The 19,253-nt window shown below is 52.3% G+C and overlaps 1 protein-coding gene across 1 annotated transcript in view; it reads right to left on the reverse strand.

Annotated features, from left to right (window-relative positions):
* The window catches only part of TG (thyroglobulin), a 198,031-nt gene that overhangs the window by 98,362 nt on the left and 80,416 nt on the right, over positions 1–19,253 (reverse strand). Inside the window, exons 36-37 of the mRNA XM_090282726.1 lie at positions 1,717–1,851; positions 55–219 (exon numbers count right to left, since the gene is read on the reverse strand). Of these exons, the coding sequence (XP_090138852.1) occupies positions 55–219; positions 1,717–1,851 (300 nt within the window). The remainder of the gene's footprint in view (positions 1–54; positions 220–1,716; positions 1,852–19,253) is intronic.

The following is a 19,253-nucleotide window of genomic DNA, read 5'->3' on the forward strand; positions in this document are numbered from 1 at the left end:
CAAGCTGCACCCAGGCCCCCAGGAGTGGCCGTAAGGGCCCAGGTCTGGACTTACTCAGCTTCCGGTAGATGTAGGAGGCCTCTTCACGGAGCAGAAGCTGGCAGTGCTGGGCCTGCAAGCTATGCGTGCAGACCTGGGTATCCGCATAGAACACACACCTCAGAGCACCAGGTCGGGTCTGCAAGGTGGTGACCAGGCAGGCTTGGTGACGGGAACACTCTGAGGGTGAGAGAGGGGAGAGTGAGGACTGGGCCTCGGGGATGCCAAAAAGTCACACATCCAGGCATTCACCCGCCCCTGCATCCGTGCAGCCACTCATCTGTGCATACATGGCTCCATCTACCCATTCATCCATCCATCCATCCATACATACATCAATGCGTCCACCCATCAATGCGTCCACCCATCAACGCGTCCACCCATCAACGCGTCCACCCATCAATGCGTCCACACATCAATGCATTCATCATGCATCCATCCATCCATCCACGCACCTACTCATCCATACGTACAATCCATCCACTATTCATTCAACCAATTACTTGTTCACTGGAGCCCCTATTATATATCCCAGACACTGTTGCAGGAGCTGAGAATAAAATGCTGGTGCAGGAGAACTCAACTCTCCCACCAATCTGTTTTTCTTACAATGCTCAGCATTTGGGTTGTTTATTTGTTCATAAATGTGTTCTTGTCATTCACCTACTTAAAATACTCCATGGCTCCCCACTGGTCGCAGGATTAAGTCACACCAGACAAAGCTCTCTGGACTCCAGCATTTGCATTCTTCTTCCACCTCATCTACCTCCCCCTCCTCATCCTCCCCTCCCTGTTCTGCTAGGGGTTCTGTCATTTCCCATATGTGCCAGCTCTTATACTAGATCATTTAAATTGTGCATGGCATTTCAGTCCGAAGAACAACTTTGAAAACTGTGCTGCCTCATTGGCTTGGGCAAGCCGGGCACTGCCTGAGCCCTTCTTTATACCCGGTCGCTGTGTGTGGCACCGCCCGGAGCTGCGCAGGGCACAGCCTGGGCCTCTGTACATGGCGTGTCTGTAAGATACGCATATTGTTATCCAGCCTTGCAGGGGAGGAGATTCGTGGAACTGCAGGATCGGAGGAGTGTGACCGTTACCTCATTTCCATCTGTCGCAGAAGCTAAAGTCTTTGTAGGACATTCCTGCTGAGTGGCCACCTAGCTTTGACCTCTAAATGAAGTACGCATTTGGGGACAGCTTTGTCCGTGACCAGGTTCTTTATATTGCACTGAACACTGTCTCTGGAAACTTGAGTTCTAAGCACAGGTCTGAGCTTTGCCCCACGAGCTTGGCCAGAAGGAGCACACTTCTTCCTCGCCATGACGACCCACGTGGGGATCTGAGGACAGCGGCCACAGCTTCACTCGCCTCCTCGGTCTCAGACTAGCCAGCCCCCTAGAGCATCCCTCTCACCCTCCTCCGCTGGTTCAATGTCACTCATTCTCTGTGCTGCGTATCCCCATGAGACCTTGACTATGGGCTGACGCTGCAGGGGGATGAAGATGCTGCAAAAGAGAGCCCGCCCAGGGTCTCCCTCAAGGTCAGTCCTTTCCTGCCGGCACCCCATAGTATCTTGGGGTCTCCTGTGTGTGCTGAGGTCAGAATCCTGAGCCGCACTTGCAGGAGGTCCTGTCCCAATCAACTCCACTATGGGGTTGCGGGGGAGAGGCCCCTTACCCAACAAACAGAGGTCTCGGGCAGCAGAGAAGTCGCTGACGGCAGCCATGCTGACGTGGGCAACATCAAAGTTCCTGATGGACCGGTCGACAACTACCGAGGAGAGGGCCAGGGCCTGCCAGGACTCCAGAGCCACTAGGAGAGAACACAGGGGATGGCAGTCGTGCGCAGTTTTCACCTGGTGCATGAAGACAGCAAAGGGCCACCGGATGTCCCCGAAGGGCAGCCCCGGGGCACGCTCTTCTCCGTCTTTATTATAGTGCGAGGCATCCCTTTGTCTACCCCTCTGTCCTACAACCATTTATTAGAAATTTTCTGTGGGCCAAGTTCCATGCCCCAGCTTAGGGATACAAAGGTTAAAAGAAGAAAACGCACACAGAACATACAAAAACATGGCTGTTGCTTTTACGTGGGCCACAGGAGAACGGGAGAGAAGTCAGAAAGACAAACATCTGCACCCGGCAGCATGCACTGACTCGAACAGCACGAGGTGACACCGGTGACAACGGACGTATCTGTGTTTAGGACTTCGCAGCACGGTATCCTTAGCCCTCCCTCAGCCCGTGGAGGGAGGAAAGATGGGTGTCCTCCGTGCGTGCGGACACCGTGGTGTGCCGCCCCGGCCCCCTTCAGGACCGAGGCTCACCTCTCCAGCTGACGGGAACTCGGTGGCAGCGGGCCCCAGGCCGAGTCCCTCCCCAGGAATTGCCTTTGGTCTAGATGAGCTGCCGCCTCCCTCCAGGGTCAGCCTGTGTTCAAACACCAGTCCACGTGGGAACACAGCAGCCCAGCGCTTTTGCCTCAAGACGGGGCAGCTCTGAAGGGCCAGCCTAGCGTCAGAGCTCACTGAGGCACCGACGGGGCCATGGCTTAGGGGGCATCAGAGTTGAACTTCTGCTCCTGCTCAACCTGCCCCTCGCTTCCTTACAGGTGTGGCCCCCGAGGGCACCGCACCCCAACTCCCTGCATGCGAATGTTCATCGCAGATCTGTTTCCTGGAAAACCCCAGCTGAAGATGGAGATGACATGGTTAAAGGGGCTTGCCAAGAGCGTGCCGTCCTTAAGGGTGCGGCGAGCCTGAAAGTAGGTCTTGGCCCTCCTGCCCCGTGCGCTGCCTCCCACATCCTGTAACCAGGTCATGCTGTCACGGCAAGTGAGAGGGACACATGGGCGCAGCTGCCAGAAGGAGGGTTGGCAGGGATCTGCCAGAGCCCCTGTGTCCCTGTGGGGACAGAGGTGGCCCTGAACAGGGGCTTAAGCTCCCACGGTGAGGAAGGGCTGTGGGGTTTGGTCAATGGGCACATTATTCTGCCTACAAATAGCATTAAAGAGGGCAAAGCACGGCCTCCCAGCTCAGGCCAATGTGACCCCTCGGGATGCTGGTTCTAAAACATTCCAGGGAGCTGTTCGGGGGGAGCGTCACGGAGAATCAGTGGTGAAAACTTTTCTATTTATTGATTTTTGGTTTTTGTCTTAAATTTTTTTTTTAGAAGCTCACAGTAGTGTGCCCTGACACTAAATATTTGTGAGCTTTCACCTCGTGCTAGCAGAACCTCGAGGCGACCTCGGGTATAGCACTCACAGCTCGCAAAGCACTGTCACTCACCAGCTAAGCCTGTTGGGGGTGTCACTCCATTGCCTCAGTTTCTTCATCTGTAAGACATCCTCGCATTTGATCCCCGAAGTGCCCCGGGGGAGGGGGGAGGGGGGAGGGACGGACCCTAATGCCTCCATCACAAATGAGGTGTCGGAAGCCTGGAGAACGTATGTTACTTTCTAAGAAAATAAAAGCTGGACAGTGACTAAGCCACAGATAAACCAGGCCTCCTGGCTCTAAGCTGTCCCCTATATGTAGTGGAACAAGCTTTGCAGCACATTGTCTCCACGTAAAAAAAAAAAAAAAAAAAAGCCATTGTTTTTACCAGCACCACACTCTCAGGTATGGGAGAGACTGTTTTGTTTTCTTTTATTAAACCAGACTTTGACACCCGGAGCACTGGGGGCCAGGAAAATTAGAACGGTAACGAAGTACCAAGACAATCTAGCACCATAACCCTTTTTTGTTCTTATAAAAATAAAAACAGAAAAAGGAAAGTCACCAAAACGCAGCAGCAGATTTCACACGGGCTCAGCAGGAAGAAGTGGCCCCCTGCGCTGGCCCTGGAGCCATGGGGCCATCTTCAGAACTGGGAGCCTTGCCTTTCTGAACTTGGGACCTGTTTTTCCTGCAAGAGACGCGAGGCTTCCATCTTCCTAAGCGTCTTTCGCAAGTTGCTATTTTCACAGTCAGTACAAGTGGCATTTTTGCTACTGGACCAAACTGAGCTGCATATTTTTAGATGATGAGGACACCGTGATTTCAGAGAAGAGTTATGATGGGGATGCAGGACCAAACCTGCCAATTACGTTCTTAAAACGGAAGCCTTAGCTGCCCTCACATTTAGATTGATGTCTCGGGGAACGCGCTATAATTGAAGGATGAATTTCATCTCCAAAGTGACAGCCAGCTCAGCTGTCACCATCCTGAGGCCTTCAGCCACGTCTCTGCCACACCCTCCACCTGTCCCCCTCCTCCTACTGGCAGGAACCCCAGGATGAGTGGTTGCCATCATCAGAATCCTACATCCGGGGTTCGTGCATCTCGTGAACACGATGAGGACAATTTCTGTGTGAACGGAAAGCACAGGGGAGCATGAGAGCTGGGCATCATGGTGCCATTTCCTGAGTTCGCTCTTTGCCAAGAACCCAGCAACACCATTGCCTTTAATATCCGCTCTAACCCAGGCTGCAGCACCACGGCTGTGCGCATCTTATAAACGAGGGATGGGACCCAGGAACACTCTCCACAGCCTTGGCTGATTCGTGGGGATGCCAAGTTCAAGAGCCAAGGTCTTCTACAACGTGAGATCTTCAATGACAGCTTTCGGGCACACCCAAAGGGCGCGTCTATCCCAGAGCAGCATCTGTGGTTGGCTGATTAGCTTTAATTTTTTCTTCTCTTGAAAATATATTTTATAAATTGCCATGCCAGCATCACTTATGCTTAAAAAATCTCTTGAATTGGCAATGCCATATTTTTCATACATTAAGTACTTCTAAGTCAGTGACATTTTCGGATGGGTAGCTACTCTTTTTCATTCATTGCGTTAATTCTGGTGCCACTCAGACACTGCTTAAGCTACAGGCACGCCACAGTAGAGTTTATCGTGATGGTAAAAGTCTTCCCACATTGCTTTTCTTTTAGAAATCTTTCCTGCTTCTTTTTGGCTATTCATCAGCTGAAATTCAAACCATTTTGTCAGATTTCAGGAATGCTCCTTTGGGACGTGAACAGGAAAATCTGACTTAAGAAAAAGAGTTAAAATTGTTTATGTTTAATTTTTGATGTCATTAGAATGAAATGGGATTTTTTCACTACATTTCTGAAATGGTTATTATTGACCTAAAGGAAGGCTATTTCTTGTCTAACAGGACGCTGCACTCCCACTCAGTACAACTCAGGCAAGAGGTGCAGCCCTGCCTCTCCTCTCTGGGGCGGCCTTGAAATAGGTTTACACTAGATTCCGGGTTTAGCGCTGACAGGCCATCAGACCTTGGAACCAGTCACTGGCTCTGAGCGTGTGTCATCGTCAGACAGGCTTTGTTAAGCAGCCAGGTTCTTGAGTTTATCCCACTTAACCGCTCTGTGACGTTGGGGAAAACACTCCTCTCTGAGCCTCAGTTTCCTCGTCTGTAAAGTGGGGATAGTACTCGGTGCTCTGCCAGGACGGTGAGCAGGGGGACCTAGTGGGTACAGTCACTTGTACTGTCTCTGGGCCAAACTGCGGGCTCCTTGCTGCCTTTGAGTCCCTGCCTCTTCAAAACTACAGAGGTCTGAGCCTGACTTGTGCAGCGGGGGGCATTCTCTAAGGGGCCCAGGAGCCCCAACGATTGCAGTGATTTCACAGCTCTCTTCCTGACTTCTGCCTGATCCCTGCCCGCCTCGCCCACCCCAGCCTGGTGCCAGGGCACCAGCTTCCTGCCCACCAGCCCCTCCCCCTCCGCCCTCCGGTCCTGTGATTCCTCAGGCAAGTCATTAGCACAGTGGCACCAAGCAGTGTGCACACCTGCCTGGCCACCGAGCCCCCGTCCCCACAGGGGACCCGCTGCTGGAAACAGTGACATTTGTCAACAGCGTCTCAAGACCTTACGAGCCCCGCACGTCCCCAGACGAGCCCATCCCAGCCCATGCCCCTCATCCGGCTCTGCACCCCACACTGTGATATTTCCTCCTTGGAGGATGCTTCCCCCACCCACCCCGTTGCCCACCCAGAAATCCTGTGGTGGTCACCGCCTCCGCCCCCCATTCAGTCCACTCTGCCTTCTGAGCCCCCGGAAACCGTCCTTTCTCCTCTGTGCAGACTCTGGCCTCGTCGATGTTATGGTAATCACAGGCACCCCAGGCCCTGAGACCCAGACGGGCCCCCCGTTGCCAGCCTCGCCCCCTCTCACGCCATCAGCACAGGGCCGCCTCCCAGTGTGACCACACCAATCAGCTCTCGGCGTCCTCGGAGTTGCCAGCAGCATCACCCCTCCCACTGGCGGGGTGCACCCCAAACACGTCATATCATCATAAGTCATGGAGACACCACTGTTCTACAAAATTTAAATGGTTGACTCACAGTCAAGGCAGGGGCCACAGGGAGGAAAGGTCACAGCATAGTCCCCAAGGTCACAAGGCACTCCCCGAACTCAGAGGGCAGAAAGTGGTATCAGACCCCACTCTGCCTCCTGCAGCCGGGCGCCTCCTCCTTCCCAGCAGCCACCGCACGCCCTCTTGGCTCCTGCCCAGCCCCTGCGTGGCGGTGGTGATCCATCCTGGCGACAGCCTCCGTGCAAACGACAACCTAAGCATGAACAGGGCCTTGGAGACCGTGCCCTTGGAGGTAAGTGGCCGTTTGGGCCTGTTAACAGAGGAGCAATGGTGGCCCTGAAGGGGAGAGAGACCCTACAGTGTCACACAGCCTCTTCCCTCGGGGACGGGACCTACGAGCAAGAGTGCTAGTTTCTAGTGGGCAGGCACCCAGTGCTAGAAAATTCAAGACTCTGTGGTTCCGTCTTACAATACTCCACTGAGGTGAACAACATTACCCTATTCTGCAGGAGAGACAAGAGCCCACAGAGGGCCGATGACCTGCCCAAGGTCGTGCAGGCAGAGAGTCACCCTGTGCCCCCAGGGCAGGCCTGCGGCAGTATGTCCCACTGTGCGTCACAGAGTGGCCGAGGGCAGATGGGGCAGAGGCGGGGGGCACTGGGGGGCTGCACAGGGGGGCGGCTGGAGCCCCGCCAGCACCCGGAGACGACATGGGCTACAACCCCAGCACGGCAGGCCTCGCATGGTATGGAGGTACTTTACATTCCCTTCCAGAAAGTATTGCATTCCCTTTTAATGCAGACTGAGTTGTTTTTTTAAATCACGAGATGAGAACACATTTGGAAAATTCCACCAATATATGGAAAACTATGCTTAATTTCATTATATTTTTTCTTCCCTCCCTTCCTCCCACTGCCCTCCCCCCCTCGCCTTCCTTTCCAGACGTCAGTTAAAGTTAAAGAAGCAATGTTTGATTTGGGTCTCAGGCTTCCTTACAGTAATTGCAACCATTAAAAACAGCTTTCAAAAAGAAACTAGAAAACGCACCTAACTGCAGGCCTGTGTTAATACAGTAGGGACAGGTCTGTCATTTGCTGGATGGGCAACCAGAGGTAAGTTCCTGCTCTGGCCCTCATTTTTTCTCATTGAAGAAATGGGGAGTATGTGTTTTTTAATGGTTTTGAATCGGATCAAAGTGCAGAAATGTCCAGCCAGTAGCAAATGCCAACCTTCTTTCCAATGTTCAAATAATCCCAGACCCATTTTTTTAAAAATGGAAATAGGATTCTCTTAAGGATCACCAAGAAGAGAGATACAAGGAGTGTAAGCTGCAAGGCTTCCAAAAGAATACAGGACTCTTCCTGTTCTGCTTGCCCCCAGAACCAGGCAGGTCCCCCCTGGTGCTGAACATGGGGAAAGGCTGGGGAACTACTGGGGGAGGCTGCCACGCCCCTGCAGCTGGCTGGGGCGAAGTATCAAAGCCCTGACGCCCTTCAGGCAGGAAAGCTCGGTGAGCCCCAGCACACGCCGACAGCAGAGGCCAAGGGCCTTGCTGATGCGCGCTCCCCAGGGGAAAGGTCCCAGGGCGCTGTCTCCATGGGGCGGGGCCCAGCCTCAGACATCCTGACTGCTCCTCAGACACATCTTTCAAGTGCGAACCACGTCACACACTGGGCTATTTTTGCCCTGTTAGCACTCAAATAAAAACCAGATGTTCCTTTGATAACAGAGAGCAGAAGAAAAAAAAAGACACTTGTTGTTGTGTGATCGGTTGAAAGAGGATGAAAACGGGACCAGGCGCACCTGCTGACTTAGCGTTTCTGCAGAGAGCAGCCCTCCGCCCTGCTGTGCCTCTCCCGCGTCTGCAACACCAGAAAGACACCTGGACACATGTTTACTTCCGCTCAGCCTCAAACACCTACTTTTCAGCTCTCTGGTGAGCCTGCTTCCATCTTCAGCCTTGCAGCTCCAGAGCAGAGCAGAGGGAGGACACTGAATGCTGTGGGTTAGACTGTGTCCCCTCAAGACTCTGCAGTCCTAACCCCTCCCCCCCCCATTCCTTGGAAAGTGATCATATTCAAAGTCAGGGTCTTTATAGAGGCGATTAAGTTAAAAGAGGTCATTGGCATGGTCCTTAATCCAAAATGACTGTTGTCCTTATAAAAAGGGAACATCTGGACAGAGTCACGCACACGGGGAAGATGGTGCGACGCGGGAAAGACACAGCGTGAAGACGGTCGTCCACGACCCGTCCCGCACAGCCCAGAGGAGGACCCGGCCCTGCCGACCCCGGGATCGCGGACTTGCAGCCTCGCGGACAGCGAGAGACTAAACTCCTGCTGTCTGAGCCCCTCGTCGTGGTACGCAGCTATGGCAGCCCCAGCAGACTGACGCGGCCCGTGACCACACGGTAGGGACAGCCACGCCTGACGCCCAGAGAGCCCGCGGCGTCCCACGGTTGTGCTCCGGCACGGAAACACCCGTCCTAACGACAAGTTGGATCACGTGACCTAATGCAGAGCTCAGTGGCTGGTGTTTGTGAAGCATTTCCTATTTCCCAGACCATGGCGATGTGCCCCGTGTGTCGCTTAATCCATCCACATGCAGCCACATGCACGGCTGCTCTGGTCACCCGGCTCAGTGAGGTGGCGTTGCATGTTTTAAGGAGGGACCGCTCTGGGGGCACTGTGCCCGGCCTGACCCCAGCGCTGCCAGCTCTGGCTTTGGGTAAATTACATTCTAAGTCTCAACTGCTATTTCGTTTTAACCTGCAAAGAGGAATAGCCATGTCACCTGTGTCATGGGACAGATGCTCCCGTAAGTTAAGGGGCACAGTTTGCTAGTGATTGTCCCAGCCTTCCTGCTGGAGGGTCTGGAGGCAGCGAGGGCTTGTCCTCCCCTCCCTGCCCCCACCTGGTTGTCCCAGTGCAGAGGCCAGCATCCCCAGTGCGTCTTGGCATGGAGAAGCCAGCAGCTGCAGACACAGGGTGACCGCTGACTAGAACCATTGCCTGCACACTGCTTGGGGCATAGGAAGTGACAGATAATGTTTCGTGAAAAGCTGGCCCCCGTGTGTCAGCCTCCAGAGCCATGGCTCCTACCTCTAGGCCGTGTGGCTGAATGCACAGGACATACATGTTGTCACTTGTCAAACAGGGTGCTTTCAACCCAAACGTGAACCCTGAGAGCGCCGATTCAACCACGCCCCCCTTCCCCCCTTCAGCTGGCTGGTCAAGATTGTCACACAGCGCAGCACAGCTCTGGTCTATGCACGTGGCCAGGAAGACGAAAGAAGACCCACTCAGATGATTCAGGGACTTGGGAGGAAGGACAGAGGAAACAGCAGATTTCTCTTTTGAAAGCCAGACAGTAACTATTTCAGGCTCCGCTAGCCACACTTACTCTCCATCAGAGATTATGCTACATTTCTTTCTTTTACAACACTTTAAAAATGGCTGATGCCCATTCTCAGCTCATGGGTCAAAAATTGGCTGCCCATTGTGGTCTGTGGGCCCCTGGTCTAGAGGCAGAGGCCGAAGAAGGTTGTGGGTTTGGTCATTATGCCCCACAAAGGATGGGAACCAAAACTCCTAACGGCAACTAGGCAGCGAGTGTCTGTGCCTTTCCCAGGAATAAGGAGGAGCCTGGAAGATGCCATCTGGAAGGTAAAATATGGTAATTTTATATGTTGACAGTTGTCCTTCCTAACTTGGCACGTTCAAGTCCTTTTACAAAATGACGGTGACCAGTTTGTTTTGTGTTTAAAAATTAGTCTTATTTGGTGGAACGAAAAGCTGGCAACCATGAGCCGTCCTCCAACCCAAGAGAAGACTGTGAGCCCAGCCTGCGTTCCCTCACCCACGTGACTGTCACTGCTGTCCTGCCTCCTGCTGCTCCCATCGCTAAGCCCTGACCTGCCTCATCTTCCCCCCAATCCTGTGTCCTGGAAACAAGGGTCCCTCCCATGACCACAGCTTCCCCTGCCCTCACTGTGGGTCCCGGCCATCTGGCTACAGAACCTTCTAATGCTTCTAATTCTCCTCGACTGCAGGGACCTGGTTACTCTCCCGCATTCTTCAACTTCACTGCCAGCCAGCCCCTAATTTTCATCCCCACGAACATTCCTACTAAAATCTTGGGTGACTTTAGCACACGGCCAATCAATACTCTGGCCTCCGTTTCCTGACCTCTTCAATCGCTGAGATTTTTGTTTCCACTCCCTGCAGCCAAGTACCTCCAAGATCACATCCCAAACTCCAGCACAGCCCTGACTCCGTCACCCTTTCGGTCTGCGTTTTCCTAAGCCTTGCTCTTGTTCCAACTCACGGTCCTCCTTTTTCTGGGGCTTTTTCCCACATTTGTCCCACTGCACCCAGCTCTTCAATTTCACTGTGATTTCTACTCTCTCACCCACTCCGAGTGCCCCATCTTGGCTGACTTCTCGTAAACCAAGGCCTCCCAGTGGCCCAACATTTCAACTTTCCCGTCACGGGGGCCTCAGCTCTCTTCTGTCCCAGTGGATCAATCCCATGGGCCTGCTTTCTCCGCAGCTTGTCTTGGCTGCTGAGCGCGGCTAAAGACACGTCCACAGACGGACAGATGGTGCCCTCACGGCTCTGGATCTTCAGCCTCAGCTGAACTCTCCACACGGCCTGACAACTGAGTCATCTCCCTTCTGCTGTATAATCACGACTTCCAGCGCCTGCCACTCTCCCCAGGCACAGATGTCACCGCACCCCTCCGCTCTCAGCACGCGCCTAACTTCTGCTTCCCGGGGAAAAAAGAGGGACCGTCGTCACCATTTGCTTCAACTCTCTAGCCCCCTGTCCACTCTGTGGCCCAGCCCGTCATCCCCTCTTTTTCCCTCCAAAAGAGAGGAAACCAGTTCCCTCATCTGTGCCCCCGAGTCTGTTCTTTCTCACCCCGTCTATCAGGCCTCCCCGAATCTAGTCCCCCTCCCACCCCTCCTGTGTCTCTGCCCTGTCCCCGCATGAGCACACACTCAAATGTCTCCATTATGAAAGTAGCATCTTACGCTAACCCACGAGTTTTCAACTTGGGATCTGGGTCTCAGGGGGCCTATTTCCCTGAAAATAGAGGGAAAAATTTGGTATGTATGGAGGGGCATACTGTTTTCAATGCAGTGTCATGGGTGACTCATGATCTAAAAATGGATGGTCACCAACTGATATGCCACCAGCTTTTTAAAATGTCAATCTCATTTTCTCAACATTCTTGGGAAAAGTGTGTAGCATCCAGGTCCTCAAATAGAACGTTTGTGTTTAGTCTCTTCCCTCATCACTCCACTGTATTTGCAAAGTGGTCTTCATGACGAACTCGGGGAATGTTTGCAGTCCCCAGCTCCCTTGAAATTACTGACCACATGTCCCTCCCCTGGTTTCCATGACAACACATGCCTATCTTCCTAGCTGTTCTTCTGGCTTCTGCTCTTCCCTTAAACGCTGCTGATTCTCAGGAGTCTGTCCTTGACCTTCACAATCTACATCTGACACACTCTCCACGAGTGATCTCATGATCCCCATGACTGCAAATATCACTGATGTGCTACTAACTATTCAACATATCTCCAGGCCAGACCATTTCTCCAAGGTTCATGCGAAGACAGTCAGTGCTTACAAGACACCTCTAAGCAGATGTCCCCCAACTCAGCACATTGAGAGCTGAACACTCACTCTTACTTCCGTCTTCACCTGGTTCCCTTCCTACGTTCTCTGCCTTGGGAATGGGCCCGAGAAAGCCACTACCCATGGGACAGCCCAACCTGAAATGTTAAACGCAGTCCTTGACTGGTATTCACGTAGACTGACAGTCCATCAAGGAAGGACATTATAGACGGAAAGTCAGGATAAATATTCTCTCAAGTCTAAATTTTCCACTCTACCATTATAATCAGGGACGCTCCCTGGGATAGACCCAGTTTATCTGAAGTCCTAAGAGAAAACTTGGCCTCCAAAGCTCCTCACGGCCGGACTGCTGCCTCCCCCACCTGCCCCTCCAGCCTCATCTCTTGACAGTCTACTTCCTACCACCCCAAACTCACATCCGGTGGCCCAGCAAAATCTGTGTCCTATGACCTTGTCCACTATCCCCTTTCCTTGACATGCACCTACAAAGTGAAGTCGGTTCATTCACATGATGAATTCACAGCACCCTTCAAAACCCAACTCGGATGTCACTTCCTACAGAAACCCACTGAAGACTCCTTCCTTCACCCCCCAAATAGTTCTTCTTCGGCTCAAAGTGTCTTACGAATATGTCTATTGTTCCACTAATATGCTGCCTTGCGGCTCACCTACGTTTTTATCTCTGTGTTGAATTACAGGCTCCTTGAGATCAAGACTTTGCCTCAGTTCTCACTGATTCTCCAAGACCTCTCATAATAGCATATAAAAAATGTTAACAGTAAAAGTAGTAATACAACCGTAGCTAGCAATTGTTGTTTTATGTGCTAAATAGGAATAATATCACTATTTTGTATGCACAGCCCAGCTCGACCTGTATGTATTAAAGAAGTAATTAATAAGTTCCTTAATTAATAAAGGAGAAATGAGGTACTGATTTTTAATTTTTACAAATATTAACACTAGAATTATTCACATACCACGAGACTTTAATAATAATTATTGGATAAGCCAATAATGAATTAGTGGATCAATTCACCACATAGGATGCCAGTAATGGGCAACTGTGGCACATTCCAGTTTATGAAACACTTTTATTCACACTGTGATATTTAATAACTACATCAACCTAAGTATAAATCATAGTGTTACTACGATTTTGCCAGGCACTGAACTGAATCTCAGAGGAGGTGAATAACAGGGCCAAAGCCTCAGCTCATCCTCTGCAACCCAGGGGCGTGACCTGAACTACCCCTTCCCAGTCCCCGCTCCACGACAGCTGCCCTTCTCTCCTCATGACTCAATGTCAGACTCATCAACCGTCTCCCTTCGGTGGCGTGTGCCTCGCAGGCAGAGGTTTCCAAAGACATACGAAATGGTCTGGTATCGGTTGAGGTTACGAGCTTGCGGGTTGATGAGTAATCATCTTTTACGCTGCTAACATCAAAGACACTTCTAGAGAAATTTCTAAGTTCCCAAAAACCATACCCATGGAAACAGACTTGGAGCTATAGTCAATCCCTCCATGTCTTCATGGCAAATTATTAGGCTCATCACAAGCAAAACTCCTAGTGGAAATTCAAAGGCTCAGATGAAACCAGATTTCTTCTAAGAAGTTTGATTTGTATCGAGTGGACTCCACTCAAATCCGCCCCGCATGCAAAGGCTATCTGGGAGATGACAGGACAAGTGGGTTTCCTGAGAACACTCGAACTCCTCTTTCTTGGGCTTGTTGTGTGTGCCCCTGGGTAGCTGGGTAAAACTGCAGAAATGCAAACATGCAACGCATGCGGAGAGCCAACGTGAGCTCAGCAAAGTAATTCCAACCATGCAGCGTCCTCCCTGGAAATGCTGGACAAGAGCGTGGGACGGGAGCTATTGGTGGTGACTCCCCCAAGGTCACACAGCTGGGTCAGACTCCTGAGACCACACTCGACCCTCTGCCTCTGCAGTCACTATGGTCCCGGGAGCAGTGGCGTATCAGTTACACACTGTGTGTGTCAGGCTGCGCACTCTCCCTGCAAGACTTCACCCAAACCTCACAACAACTTGGGGTCGTAGGTGATGTCATGAAGTCCACCTTAAGGACACTTGTGCCCAGAGCAGTGAAGTGACTTGCCCTGGGCCCAATGATGCACCCTGGAGCAGGACCAGAACTGGAATTGAAACTCAGATTTGCCCAGTGCCAAAGTCTCTCTGCTTCACCGCCTCTGCTTCTGCAAACATCTGCCGAGTGACTTCTGCTGGGCTGCGGCTAAGCGAGCAGAAAAACAGAAGAAACACGAAAACCACACCTTCAAGCGTAACTGAACCAATCATCAGAGTCATAAAAACAGGAAGCCGGAAACATAGAGGCCAACTCAGAGGCCATTTAAGCCACCCTCACACAGTGAGGGAATCTCCAATAGGCTTGAATCCCCCAGCGGCGGGGAGTTCATCACCTCAATCGTCATCCCAGCAGGAGAACCAATGCCTTCCCCTCCCATCATCTGACCCCATGCGCCCCCCCCTCACCTCATCCCCACTGGCCCCCCCAGGATGCTATGTGCTCCATCCGCACTGAGCCTTTGCTTGCTCCCTCCCGAGAGGGGCCCCTCCCACCTCCTGGGTTTTGCCCATGGGGCAGGGCAGATGGCTGTTTCCTTGATAAATCAAACTGCTTTCTTCCAAGGAGGTCAGGGAACTCAGCAGAGACTAGTACATGAGGACTGTCTAAGGGATCATTAAGAAACCACTTTGCGTAGCACTTGCCGCTTGTACCATTTTAAACCGCAACAGTTAAAATTAGTATAACCCATAAAAATAAAGGAAGCCCACTGCTGTTGGTGGGTTGCATTCAGGGATAGTTCAATTCACAGTCAGCCCCCCCGGAATGACCTGAAAGGCCCAAGGACAGGTAACCTGTCTGAAACATACCCCCAAAAGCTTGTCAAATGGCTTCATCTTCACTCTTAGAAATGAAATCTTTCTGGCTTACCTGCCTGTTAAAATATGAACACTCTGGGTGAAAATGTCGTATTAAAAAAAAAGGGAAAGAAAAGGCAGGTCCTACATTGGCATATTTTGTTCTTGACTTTTTCTCCTTTAAATCTGAGCAAATCCCTGATGGACCAACGAGGTATAAAACTTCACTGGCTGGGGAGGAAGTGACCAGGGGACAAATCCTATGTTTTCTCCACCCTCTGAGACCTAACAAAGGTGTAAGGAACAACCCTGCAGCGCACATTTGGGCAATGTGTCCGGCACACTAGGGACACTGGCACTGTTCCACTGCAGGGACAGCACACTCAGAGAGGTCCCTGGGAAAGGGTCCCCTTAGCACAGGTAGGGCTTGACCCAATCTAGCTATTCCAACACTGCCCACCATCCCCGGGGAACTGGGGGCAGCAATTTTTACACGTAATCTCTCTTTCAAGCTTAATAACAGCGTCTTTGAAACAGACATCATCACCTCCCTGTGACAGGTAAGGCGGCTGAGACTCAGAAAGACCTTTAAACTGGTCACATCACGCACCTAGAGAGCAGCAAAGGGAGAATTCCCACAGCCCGTGCGGTCCCCAACACTCCTCCACCATCGCTCCTCCAATTCTTCATTCCTTCACTGTTTCATTCTTTCAACACACATGAACGGAAACACTATTAGCTTTAAATACTAACCTAAGGTAAATATATATGGTTTCTAAAAAACAGTATAAATGTAATCTTGACACCTACGTGTCAACATTAATCTACAAATTACAAAACATGTACTCTTGGGAACATCGAGTCTAGCAGACACGCAAGGAAGAGAAATTCATTCATGCGCCCGTTCATTCATTCATTCATTCATCCATTTCCTGGGTCCTGACTAGGTACCAGTCACGCTTCTCGGTGCTAAAACACGGCAGAGAGTGAGACAGAGAAAGTCCCTGCCCTGTGCAGCTGGACTTTTAGAGGCGGGGCAGACGAGCACGCGAGAAGTAGTCCAGGGAGAGGAGAAAACTTCATAGCAACAGGCTGCCCGAAGACAATAAAGCTGGTGACGAAGTGGGGGGGCGCTGCCCGCCGGGGGCTGCTTTGATAGGGCGGGTGGCAGTCTGTTTGTGGAGGGGACGTCAGCTCCGGGCAGAGGAGGAGCAAGCCCTGGGGAGGTGTATCAGCATGAAGTTCTGCGGGGCTGGGCCTTCTGCCCGCTCTGCTCAGGGCCACAGCCCCAGGTGCCTGGCGCAGAGTAAGTGCTCACTCAACACGCGTTGCGTGAATGGAGGCAATGACAGCTGAGGCAGAGAAACCACGACAGCGTCCCAAACCCAGTGCCCCCGCAGCTGGTCGGAGGCTCCCTCCTGCATCCGCGGAGAGCGTGCGGCCTTCCAAGCTGGGGACACTCCCTGTCCTCCTTGGCCCTGCCACAGCTGTGATCCTCATCTGTCAGCTGCGTCCCTGTCCTTCTCTGCCCCTGGGTCTCAGAGAAGCAAGGAAGAGGTCCAGGGGAGCCGCTCTGTGTGGCGCTGTGCCCAGAGCACACTCAGTCAGCCCTGCCAGCTCCAGCTGCCCAGGCAGCCTGGCAGATAGGCATCCGGGCTGCCTCCCTGGTTAGGGAGGGGAGTTTGCCACTCGCTGAATGCTGCGGCTGCTCCCTAGGTGATTCCCTCTGTGCCCTTGAGAGAAGGCAGAACCAATGCGTGCCACCACGCCAGCCTTGCCGGCCCCTGGGATGTGGGCCCTACCCTGGACAGCAATCTTCACGAAGTAACAGAAGTGTGTGTGTGTGTGTGTGTGTGTGTGTGTGTGTAAAGGAAGCTGAACTTCTATACAAACATGAGACAGTGTCAGAGTCAGTGCCTGCTTACCTGCACCTTTCAGCTGTGGACAGAAGATTAAGAACTAGCTTTGTGTGGTCCAGCCGCTACCAGAGGTGGGAGTCAGGGGACCGCGTGCCTGTACAATTCTCAGAACAGCCACTCCACCCCCTGAGGTGCCCCCAGAGGAGACTCCTGAAGTACAATGTCCCTGGGATGCATACTGTGATATCCTGCTAGGTCCCCCTTAAAATACAGAAAGCACTCAGCAGGACAGAGCATTCAACACATAGGAATTTTTTAAATAAGCAATTTTATAGCTCCGCCATTCCCTGGCTGTGACTCGGCAGAGGCACTTTCTCTGCAAAAAAACATGGGTTTGGACTTGGAATTATTGCTGACATTTCTTAAACACTCACTCATTACCAGGGTCTGCGCTGAGACCTGCGTTTTATTTACTTCTTGACACAGGCCTACTGAATTGACATTTCTTATTTTTCCCGTCACCCCCCTTTCACGGAAGCAAACAGAGGCATTCAGAGGCTGCGAACCTGGCCCCAGCATACTCAGGGCTAAGTGATGGAACCGGGTTGGAAGCCAGGCTCGCTGACTTCAAAGCTCCCCGTGGCCGGGGAGGCCCCCCGCTTCCCGCAGTTGGATGGGGCGCGCTCCGGGCCAGCGCTGGAATTCCTTAGGATCACACGACTGTCTCCAGCTTAATGGAAAACACGTGCAGGAAAGAGCAACTGAATTCCATCCACCTACGGGCACAGATGAAAGGATGGAGGCAAAGCAGACAGAGAGGACTGACTACAACTGAGGCCCCAGAGACCGTTCTCGCGGCCACCTCCATTCCCACGGGTCCCGGATCCAGGCTTTGTGGGTGGCACTGAGCTCCCGGGCGAGGTTAGGAGCCGCGCTGGACAGGTGGACAGGCCGCATGCTAACAAGGCACCTTTCCTAGCACCCCCCTGCCCCCTGTCAGCTGCAGACTCACTCACAGCTCTCTCTGCTGGTACCATCCTGGGCTGCACCCGCCCCTCCAAGGGCACTCAAGGTCAAGGGCTGGAACATGTCCTCAAGGGTGTTTTGAAGTTCCGTGGGTGGAATAAACTTAGAATACAGAACAAATTTCTAAAGACTCCTGTCCTGTGTTTTCCTCCGGCCTGCGGCCCAGACGCTCAGTCTGCTTCTGTGGCGCCTATGGGCAGCGTGCTCCTGAAACAGCACATGAAAAGCGAAACGGGACGTGTTCTGGGCGGCACAGATCCTTGGAAGATGCAGCCTTTGGGTGCGCGGGAAAGGGGAGAGAGTGCTCATCCTGCAGGCAGGCTCTGGTGCCTGAGAAGGCAGCCTGCGCTAATCCGGAGCACTCTCTCTAGATTGGTTGTTGTGGGTCTTTTAAATAGCAATGGCCTTTTTTCTCTAAAGAAGAAATAACATCTTTACTGTGTTGCTTGTTCGAAAAAATAAAATGGGTAATTTTCCCCCCAAGAGTAAAATGATACTCTGTAGCCAGATGACCCAACTGACCTCATTTTCTAAAAATCCATCTCGGCCACCCACCAGTGCAGCCCTCCACAGCCCACATGAAGAGCTTCGGGACAGTTTCAAAGCTCATGGTGCCACTGCCTGAAGCCCTTCAAAGATGTGTGGTACCCAATGCACTCTTCCGTTCGGCCCCCGCCCCCCAGCCCCCACCCCCATCCTACAATCCTGAGTGCCTTGTACACGTATTTCCCTGCATGTGCCGTGCTAATACATGCCCCTGGGATTCTGTTCATGCCGCCCTCTGCCCAGAACGCCTCCCTGTCCCCTCCTGGCCATCTGACAAATGCAGACTCGCCTTTGATGTCACAGCTCGGCCATGATGTGCCCACGGCACATCCCTGCCTGTCTGTGGTAAATCTGGGGGAGTCTTCCCCGTTCCTCTACAGCCTGAAAGTAGGGTCACTGTAGTGTCAGTGGTCCATCTCCCTAAATTCTAGCATCGAGTGCTTTCTCCTGGTGAGAATGCGGACTCCTGCCTTTGCAATCAGACGTCCGGGCCCCAGCACAGCACCTCCTCTGGAACGAAGTGAAAACCCAAAAGCTATTATCCAAAAACAGCTGGCGTATGCATAGTCACTGAACTGAACCCAACTGCGCTGAAAGGTGATTTGTTTTGCCTTAACGCCTTTCCATACTAACCCGCCCTAGAGCTGGCTGTCGCTTTCCCGCTCACTCACCCACCGCAAGAGAGCTTCTCAAGGTCAAGTAAGTTCCAACCCAGTATGGAGGCTCTTCCCCTGGCTTCATGCTTGGCGACAGGATTTTTCTCCTGCTCATCTTCTACCTCGTCCCACTAATGGCCCTATGTCTGCCATACCAAACTCTCCGATCTCTGATTTCATACCCCAGGGCCTTTGCACAGATAAAACACTGTCTCTTGAAAGACTTCCTGAAACTTGCCCATTTGACAAACTCCTGCTGTCTTCAAAGCAG

Source organism: Furipterus horrens, unplaced genomic scaffold (genome assembly GCF_987537825.1).
Source record: "Furipterus horrens unplaced genomic scaffold, mFurHor1.1.pri manual_scaffold_7, whole genome shotgun sequence".
NCBI classification, from domain to species: Eukaryota; Metazoa; Chordata; class Mammalia; order Chiroptera; family Furipteridae; genus Furipterus; species Furipterus horrens.